The sequence below is a fragment of the Aristolochia californica genome, unplaced genomic scaffold (genome assembly GCF_029961685.1).
Source record: "Aristolochia californica isolate CCGP_79_NKW_82.1479 unplaced genomic scaffold, dmAriCali1.0.hap1 SCAF_13, whole genome shotgun sequence".
NCBI lineage: Eukaryota > Viridiplantae > Streptophyta > Magnoliopsida > Piperales > Aristolochiaceae > Aristolochia > Aristolochia californica.
Window position 1 is genome coordinate 28,229,878 of NW_027181804.1, and position 9,858 is coordinate 28,239,735.

Sequence of the window (9,858 nt, forward strand, 5' to 3'; positions counted from 1 at the left end):
CACTATCTCAGTTGTTTGATCATGATTGGACGGCTAAGATAGTCGTTTCTCATGTTTCACACCAAATGATTTTTTGTATTGGATCAGCTCTCTCTCTCTCTCTCTCTCTCTCTCTCTCTCTCTCTCTATATATATATATATATATATATATATATATATATATATATATATATATAGATAGATAGATAGATAGATAGATAGATAGATAGATAGATAGATTATACATTTTATTTACTCTTTTGCTTCATTACCCGCAACTAATTTAATAAATAAATGGGAAAAATATTCTTTATTTGTTCTGTTTGTTACCCGCATAGAATATGAGTCGTGAATAATTAAAATAGATGAAGGATTGTTTTTAATCCATTTCGTCTATTACTAGTTGCCATCCCTGTGTAGGCACCATTACTACGAGACTACATGAGACAAAGAAAACCATGTTACACCACAAACTCAACAGACCGTTGAATCAAGAACATAGCATGCTATTTTTTATAGAGATAAAGATAAAAAGGTAATTGAAACAATGACAAACTCAAATAGTAAGCGATTGAAATAGAGACAAACTCAAATTGTAGAGTTTTGAAAGCTATGAACTGTGATGTAATTCTACAAATACAGCATACCTGATGAATAATATACAAAAAAATTATTCTACATTCCAAAATTCAATATGGTATTAGAGCGTTCAATCAACAATCCTTTCTCCCCGTCTCACCTCCATCATCACCTCTCCCTGAGCCATCATCGCCGACCTCTGCCTGTCGCATCTCTAGAATGACATCTCTCATCGGCAGGCTCTTTCTCTCCCTATCGGGTCATGTCGATGCATCAGCCACCGTAACCACCACTCTCAATCCCCGCCTGGTGCCACGTTGTATAGGACTTTTCCCCAGCCAAAGCAGTTGGACCTTCCTGACCCTCGCCTGACTCGCAACGATGTCGTCGCCGACCCAGAATCTCTTCCTACCATCACCCCTCGTTCGTCCGACTCCTCTCCCATTGTCGATGACCATCACTGCCGATGGCCATTCTTGCTTTCATTGTTGTCCCTGTAGACCAATCATAAAAATCTCCACGTCTCTATCGTTGCCACCATCGAGCTTCACTTCCATTGTCATTGTCGACTTTCAGCACTGCCACTTGTCGGCAACCACCCCCGCCGGTGCTGCACCAAACTCCCCCCACATCATCTTAGCAGAACCAAGCCAAACCTAAGTCCAACGTGATAATTAATTTTCCCCCTGATGTGCTGCCCCGCACACTGTGAATTTCGCACGTGAGACGGAAAAAAAAACCTTCACTGCAAATTATCTTCTCCCTAAAAAGACGATGTGTTCTCTTCGATTCCGTCCACCCTAGCTACTACTAATGTCGTTGCTCTTTCAAATCTTTTCACTGGACGATGTGTTCTCTTCGACTCCGTCCACCCCCAGTAGTTACCAGTGTTGTTGCTCTTCCCAGTCGCTACCAGTGTCGCTGCTCTTCTAAGTCGCTACCAGTGTCGTTGTTCTTCCTAGCCGCTACCTATGCCGTTGCTGTTTCCAGCCGCTACCAATGCCGCTGTTCTTCTCAATCGTTGCTCTTCCTAGTTGCTGCTCTTCCCACCCGCTACCAATGTCGTTGCTCTTCCCAGTTGCTGCTCTTCCCACCCGCTACCAATGTCGTTGCTCTTCTTAACTGCTACCAATGTCGTTGTTCTTCTCAGTTGCTACCAGTATTGCTGTTGTTCTTCGTCACTACCAGTGTCGTTGCTACCAGTGCCGCTGCTCTCCCCAGCAACTACCGGTTTTAGTTGCTTTGAATTACCACTTCTATGAACTCGCTTTATCTTCATGAAGACAAGATTGGACTCTCCTCTCGGAGCTCCATTTTGAGGGGGCATGATAGAGATAAAGATAAAATAGTAATTGAAACAGAGACAGACTCAAATTGTAAGTGATTGAAAAGGAGACACAGACTCAAATTGTAGAGTTGTAAAAACTATGGATTGTGTTGTAATTCTATAAACACTGTATACCTGATTAATGTAAGGTACAACAAAATTATTCTACATTCTGAAATTCGATAGTTTCATCCATTGTTGGCACCATAATAGGAGTTAGGATGAAAGCATACTAGAATCAAGAAAAAAGTTCCAAGAGAGGATTCAATCTCTGTGGGCTGGATTTGGAGTCCTCAAGTGTTGTATCCTCCGCTGAGATGGAGGCGAAAATGCTTGTCCTTTGTCTCAGTTCCACCAGCCGCCCTTCTTTTCGATTTAATTCGATTGGTCTTGGCTGGGAATGACCTTGAGGGCTGAGGTTCCGATTTCGATTTCGATATAGCAGTTGACTTCGCCTCTACCTGCCTCGATCAAATGCAAAACCTCTTCTTTTTCTTCCCCTCTCATTCCTCTTCCTCTTCTAGCTCCTTCCCTAGATGATTCTGGCTGGATGCTGGAGATACCCATCTCCTCAAGCAATGAAAACCTTGAGAGCAAAGTATCAACTACCTACCCATTAGGAAAAAATCCTTTCCTTCTTTTTGTAACTCCCTGTTGAGTAGTCCCCAAGGTTTGTCTCTGAATTAAACCACCTCCCTCCGGGGACGGGCCCTGGTTGTGGATTTCGTCTGTTCGTGGTCAATGGAACAGAAACTGCAGAGACGACGAGGGAACGTGCCCGGTTTTGTAGTTCTCCTTCTGGGCCTCATCGCCTTCTCCATCTGCGCTGCTGCAGAATTCAAGAAAACCAAGGTGGGTGAGCTCATTAGTATCCCCTGATTTTTTTTGGTGTTCATTGCTCAATATGCATAATATAGCATTTGCGGGGCTGACGGAATTGGTTTTTGAAGGCAAAGGATATCAAACTGGACGGGAAACTCTGTTCTCTGCCATCTAGCCCCGCTTTCGGATTGGGAATCGTCGCATCAATCTGTCTCTTCACTGCTCAAATAATTGGAACGACTTTGGTCAGAACCGGATTTCGTTTCAGGGATAAGGATCCGAACCACAATTTTAATCAAAGCTCGAGGGCGAAAAGCTTGGCAGTTCTTCTGATGCTTCTCTCATGGTACGTTGGTTACTCAGGATCTCCTTTCCCACCCAAACATCCATCAATTTTCTGTTTTGCATAAAACTCATTTCATAAAACGAAAGACATGGATGGCGACTGTCCAATTTCCAGCAATGGATCATGAGCACGCAAGGAATAATCAAAACAACACTCTCTGTTTTCTGCTGCTTTTTGAAGAGTTTAGTTGCTTTCAACACACTTCTTTCCTCTCGTTTTTTTCTGGAACCGAAATAAACATAGAAGAACCGTTTACAGTATGTGAGAGTGATTGACATTTACGAACACAGGACGAGCTTCGGATTTGCAGAAATCCTGGTGGGGGTGGGGGCGAGCATGAACCGGGAGCAGAAGTACGGAGATGGCTGGCTGGACGGAGAATGCTATGTGACTAAGAACGGGGTGTTCATGGGTGCCGCCGTGCTTTCCCTCGCGACTGTTGTTTTCACTCTCGGAGCAGCTTTTACGATCGGAAGAAGATGTCCCCAAGTGGACGCAGGTGACGGAAACAAGCCACTTTCCAAGAACTTCGCTGGCTGATCAGAGTATCAGACTCAGACCCACTGCGCTAACCTTAAGCATTATCATCATGATCCTCTTCTTCTTCTTCGTGCTAAAAGATTAGAGCGTTCTTCTCTACAAATTTTCGACTCTTAACAGCAATCCATAAACGCAGCTAACCCAGATGGAAAAATTCCATTTCTGAAATTTGAATGATTGAAATAAACAAGAATTGAGATTCAAGCAGAGAAGATCCTGTTCATTGATCCATCTTCGTCGTATCAGTTGCTGTATGTTGCAGGTTCGAATTAATCTGAAAGCTGTTCATTCGTAACAATATTCTTAAAATATTTCTAAAAAAAAAACTGAGATCCTCCGTCTCAATTGAACTTCGATTATAATACTCGTACTGGAAATTTTTTATTTGTCGATCACAACAACAATGATTCAATGTCAATGAAAAGAGGAGCAGAAAAGGAGGAGGATTTCCAAGCAGTTTCCAACCCATGTGGATGAATCAACAACAGAGCAATCAAAACATTATTTTTCATGATTAATTAAAATATTTTTCTGTTCATTCTTCTAAACATAGATAGATCCAATACATCGAAACTCATTGGCCATGGATGAAGAAAGAGCATTTCAATATAAAAAACAACAAAAACTAGAGAAAAAATGTAATAATGGATTCGGAATTGTAACCAAACATCCTCCATTGGTTCTATGTTAACATGAATTGTAACCCTAGGAGCTTCTTCAGGAGCATTCCTCAGTGGGCTCCCACGGCCTGGACAAAGCCCGGCAGAAAAACAGCCTAATGCCTGAGAAGCCCAACTTAAAGAAAAAAAAACATAGCATATATATGCTAGTACTACTTCATCAATCACAAATCTAAAGATCCCTAATTGTCTTTTAGGAAACTTCTATAAAATGATTTTATATTCTCTTTAAAGAGAAATCCCAGAAATAGCTTTTTTTTCCATAAAATAGCACCCAACATAGGATAAAACTTAATTTATTGTTTGCTAGTGTCGATTTAAGGTGATGAGAAAATCTTCACTCCAATTACTCTCATCCACAAAGAGTTAACGGAGGAATCCGAAAATGAGGTTCTTAACATTGTTTAGAAGCCACAAATGCAAGAAAATCAATGAAAGAAATTTTGATTTTCATCGATTTAGTGGTTCGCTTTTTGGCGTGTGCTTACTTGCTATAATGGGTGGGAGATCTATTGATTTGTCCACTTTGAGATACAATTAGATAGACCATGTCGATATCCCTAGCAAACCTCACACTAAGGACCAAAGTTACATCATACTAAAATTCTAATTTGTAATATTAGTACTATGATTGAGTTTTGTTCATCATATATAAAGAACAATTGACTTTTTTTTTCAAACTCAACAAGTTTTAGAAACTTGATGCAAAATTTAGAGGGTCCAGTTAACAAACGTCGGTTTTATACCCACCCATATTTCCATTTTCTAAAGTTATGTGTGTGTATATATATATATATACATATTCATATGTCGAAAAGGGTCTCGTTTCTATGACTAAGTCGAGATTCACCCAAGTCTCCATGTTAATGAGAAACTAAATCAAGTCAATTTTTTGTGCTTTTAGTTATTGTTTACAAACAACTAATACAATGTTTAGTTCATTTTGATGCTTGACCCATATTCCTTCTATTCATCCCTCTAAGAAGCAAAGTTGTTCTTTTATAATCTAATAGCTGCATGAAGGCTTGTGTAGAGTCTAACTTAGACTGAGCTTCAATACTCTAGTGGAGGTTTTTCTAGATTGAGGTCTCAAAGTTCAAACTTTAGTCCTACACCGTAAAATGCTTTGTTCCAAAAAGGGCTAAGTTTATGTTCTTTTAGCATAATAAAAAAGACCTTAAACCCTAAACCCTAAACCGCTAGTTAGTACACCGACACTTGCTATTATTTTAAAGCAGGCATAAGAGAAGTAGTGAGTACTCCTCATGTGACCAAATAGAAAAAAAAAATTGTCACTAGCAAGTAAACGGTGGAAGACTTTGAAAACAATGTGAGAAGGAGACATGGAATGGAGAAGAAATGAAAGAAAAATGGAGGATTGGATCAAGCATCAGTTGACATTAGCTGGCTTTGGCTTATCATGCAGTAGTTAAATAAAGGAAAGGGAAGAGCCTCAGCAATATGCCCATTGACTCGGATTTCATTAAAACATAGTAAAGCGTGCTGTCTTCTGACTCCAAACAATGGAGGTTTGATTGATCGAATGGACTTCGTACGTACGAATACGATGAATCTAATCAACCACAACACAGCTTATTTAGGGTTTCTGTGCAGCTTATAAATCTATTTTTTTCAAGTCAAACAGACTGGGGACGGGAGGGGAAGAGCATCAATTCTGAGTTCCTCTACCGAATTCGGTAATGTGCCATGAAATTAATGTCTATTCTGTCTGTGAGGTTAAGGTTTTAAGAAATTAATTTGTGTGTGAGAAGAGGTGGTTTAGGGTTTAGATTCTAAACGCAGTGAAACGGCAGCGTCTTAACTGTAAAGCGAGAGAATATGAGTCAGCCACTGGGTCCATATGGTATCTATCGTCTTCCCCAGATAGCTTTAATTTAAATTTTCAGAGAGAGAGTTTTTGGGTTCACATCATGTGCTTGTCCTTCCGACTGGCTTCCACCCAGGGCTCTTGTCGATTAGAATCAGAAAAATAATAGAGAAATGTGGGGGAGAGACTGAGGGATACTCATCTCATTCCAATTCAACTCTGGATTGATGAAACCACCTAGCACACAGCATGTGAAACAGAGGAAACGAAGACAGAAGTGACTACGACAGTACACGGAAACGGGTAGTGGAAAGCTGCACATGGGATGAGCTACAGATGATCCCATGACATCGATTTTGATGGGGATCTGATCGTGTCGTTTTTTAGTTCTGTAGAGATTCGGAGAAGGTGGACTGCAGAAAAGTTTATAGGTTCATCAATGGCAGCTAATCCTCCCAGTCTCCATCATTTATTCTGTTGTTCTGGGACCAAAAGCAAGCAATGCAGAGACCATGATGTCATCGTAACCCACTCGTCCTCTCTTTACAAGTATCACTTTCTTTGTCTCTGTGCTTCACTGGGCACGTACTGTCTTCTCACTATACTGGGTGGAGGTCTTCTTCATGGCGGGGCTGCACTGTCCTCACATAGATAGAAACCCAGAACAGACAACATTTACTCCATGCAAAGAGACTGATAGCTGGAACCAAGTATCCTTCCTCTGTGAAAGAAAAAAAGAGCCGTCTCTCTTTCCTGCAAATACATCACCAATGGCTGCCGCGCCTTTTCAATCAATTTGACCGGTCTGTTATCATCAACCCACTATCGTAAACTAAAACGAAATCCTTCTCATCACACTACTGTTTCCGTTTAGCTGAGATCCAATCAACTAAAAACACTTCAATCTGCAAATCCTTAAAGCAAGATTACCCCAGGACTTAAAAAATTTGTAGAGACGACATTCTGTCATCCACCCTCAAGGCCTGATTATCCAATGATCAGCTACCACCATTAACGGTGCGGTACCCACTAGAAAGGCTTAAAGGTGGTCATTCACGTAAATGATCACAGATTGTCTTAAGCTTCGTATGAAAAGAAATCAATCATGGGTTAGTTCGTATCTAGTACTGAATGTGCTCTTTCTTTAATCACGGTTTCTTAATCAAACTCTGTAACTACTGGAGCTAGGGACCCATCTAATCTCTTTTCTGTTAATTTAATGGGTCAGAAAGCAAAGTGTTTGGACTTTGAATATAATAAACTTGTGATCCATTCATTGTATCTTATAAGTAATTAATGTTTTATGTAAGCCCATCCTTATCAACTTCATCTTGGAACAACCTCCTACGTTTGGTAGAGTGATTGATGAAAAAGCCAGCACAGGTAGCTATCAGTGAGTCAAAGGTGATCATCAAGCACTGCAGTGATCGACAAGGATAGAATCATGAACGGTTTCAGTCTGATTCATTACAGAAACCCAATTCACCTCCCAATACATTTGGAAACTGGGTATTGGGTTTCATTCCCCATCTTCGATGAACGGAGATGACTGATAGCGAGTTCACAACAGTGCGTGCATGAAGTGAAGAAGAAGAGCTAGAACGAGACTGATTAACAGGAGCCACAAAAACGGAAAGGTGAAGCAGGGTCAATAAATTAATTAGGGATAACGCGATCCAGCAATTGAATGTGATTCGAAAGGGGTGGCCTTTTGGGGGAGCTAAACGACTGTGGATCTCTTTTCGGACGCCGCAGAGTCCTTTCTACCATATCCTATTCTGCTTGAATGAGTTTGGTTGAGTTGGGTGATGCCTTCTGCTCAATTAATTAATCAAAATTCCGTCGAATAATTAATGTAGATAGTGGGTGGGAGGTTCTTGGAAGTAGACATCTCCTGGAAGGGATGGAGATGGCTCTTCTACATTACTGCGCCCCTCCCTACGTGTCCGCTGGCGAAGCAGAACAGTTCAGTAAGTCTACATCCATGAAATGGTACTGAAGCCATGCCCGAACGACCAGACTGAAGCTGAAAACCCAGTGACACTGCACCTGACTGTAATAGCTAAACCCAGTTGAGCGGAACCTTGTGCAGGATTCGAACCATCACTGGTACTGTGAGGACCACTCAGGCCTGTTATGTCCTTTTCTTCCTCATGCGTCGATGCTGCAACTGACTCGTATACGTGCAAGTTTATTTTTAGCCGATCTTATACAAACAGAAATGAGATTCAAGCCCTATTAAGCAATTAAGAGAGAAGAAACCCGCGTCCGATGCAACGATCTTGTTCTTAATGTATAGTTAGTTTTAAATGGAACTCATCTTGGGAGCGATGGATTCCCTGCCCATTTCACCGCGCATTTATAATGTTGCACAATTCGAAGAAAAAGATGAAAAAGAGAAAGAAGGAGATGCAGTGATGGGACGTAAGGCCACCTATATCCAGCAAATTTAGATCAAACACAGCAGATAAAACAGAAAAATGAAGGGAGTGAAAGATAGGCAGACATTAAAGGACTAGGAACAGTGTATCCTTCCGTTCGTTCCGCCAAATAGATGATAATTTTGTATACGAAGAGGTTGGTTGGAGTGCGTGCGTCAGGACGTCGCTGGGACGGCTGCCATTGCCGATGTGATTCCTCATTGGGGTTCGGGGTTGAAAGCCGCCGAAAGCTTTTCCACTGTCAATTACTATTACTGCTGGAGCATCAGCCCCAGAGGCATGGACTGCTGCAAGGTAAGAAAACCGGCGAACGTAAGATTAATAAGATAGAACAGAGAGAGATAGAGAAGCCATTACTGAACTTTTTTATTTTTTCCTCTCTGAGACAAAACGTGTTAAGGGGACAGCCTGGAAGGGAAGATCCATTCGACCTTGCATCTCTCTCTCTCTCTCCCAAATCTCATCTGTAGCAGCAATTTGTGGTGGTTTCCTCGTCATTCCTCCACAAGTGACGACGTACAACAGCTATATCTGCGCGTACGGGCGTGAAAGCACCGGATTCGCGGGAGTTTGGGGTGCCGCTGCCTTTTCATATATTATAATTCTTCATGAGATCCATTTTTTTTTTCAATAATTTGTTAGACCTCAGAGAGGGTGAAGCTTTAGCGGGCAAATGCTCGACCTATCATCGACACTAAAGGTCACTATTCATTCACGGTGAGGGAGTTTCTCTCTACCTGACCGTCTTTGTTACGGAGGGACCTGGACATGAAGGAAGCTGCCTCCCACCATCGTTCGAGGGTTGGGATATCTTTTCCATCAATGAGAAAACCAGAGAAGAGACTAGGTTCTTAAATGGATCCCCGACCAGCTCCGTTTCTAGGATTCAAAGTGAGAGAGCCCCTCTTATTCCATCTTTTTTGGAGGGCAGGGGCTCCTCTTACTCGTTGTTGCAAGAGAGGGAAGAAGGTAACAGGCGACTGATCAAATCGGTCTTGCCAATTGATTGCAGTTTTATTTGATTGAATTCTAAGACTGTCATCGTCGTAAGATTCTAATAATTTTCACATAAACTTAAAATTACAATGGAGCAAAAGCCAGTCATTTGAAAACAAGAATACCTGCCTGCTTCTCATTATTCTGAACCGCAAGCCAAACTTGACTACTTGCTAACCTTCAAAATCAACTTCCAACATGTTTCCATGTACAATGCATTGCTAAATGTAGTTGAGAGTCACATCCTATGAATCAATCAGTGAGACAAAATAAAATGAAGAGAATCAATATAGTTGGTATTGCTTCTTGGTCCTGGGTTA

At 41.3% G+C, this 9,858-nt stretch overlaps 1 protein-coding gene across 1 annotated transcript; it reads left to right on the forward strand.

Annotated features, from left to right (window-relative positions):
• Positions 1 to 2,626: 2,626 nt before the first annotated feature.
• On the forward strand, positions 2,627 to 3,608 carry LOC137947772 (protein MODIFYING WALL LIGNIN-1-like). The gene is made up of 3 exons (XM_068793537.1): positions 2,627 to 2,737; positions 2,836 to 3,053; positions 3,344 to 3,608. The coding sequence occupies exons 1-3, from the start codon at positions 2,627 to 2,629 to the stop codon at positions 3,591 to 3,593; spliced, it is 579 nt and encodes a 192-aa protein (XP_068649638.1). The 3' UTR covers positions 3,594 to 3,608.
• Positions 3,609 to 9,858: the final 6,250 nt, after the last annotated feature.

Excerpts from the sequence above, each read along its gene's own strand:
- LOC137947772 (XM_068793537.1), top strand. The coding sequence starts at position 2,627 with ATGGAACAGAAACTGCAGAGACGACGAGGGAACGTGCCCGGTTTTGTA. Across the intron at positions 2,738-2,835 it reads CAGAATTCAAGAAAACCAAG|GCAAAGGATATCAAACTGGA; the intron begins GTGGGTGAGCTC and ends TGGTTTTTGAAG. Across the intron at positions 3,054-3,343 it reads CTTCTGATGCTTCTCTCATG|GACGAGCTTCGGATTTGCAG; the intron begins GTACGTTGGTTA and ends TTACGAACACAG.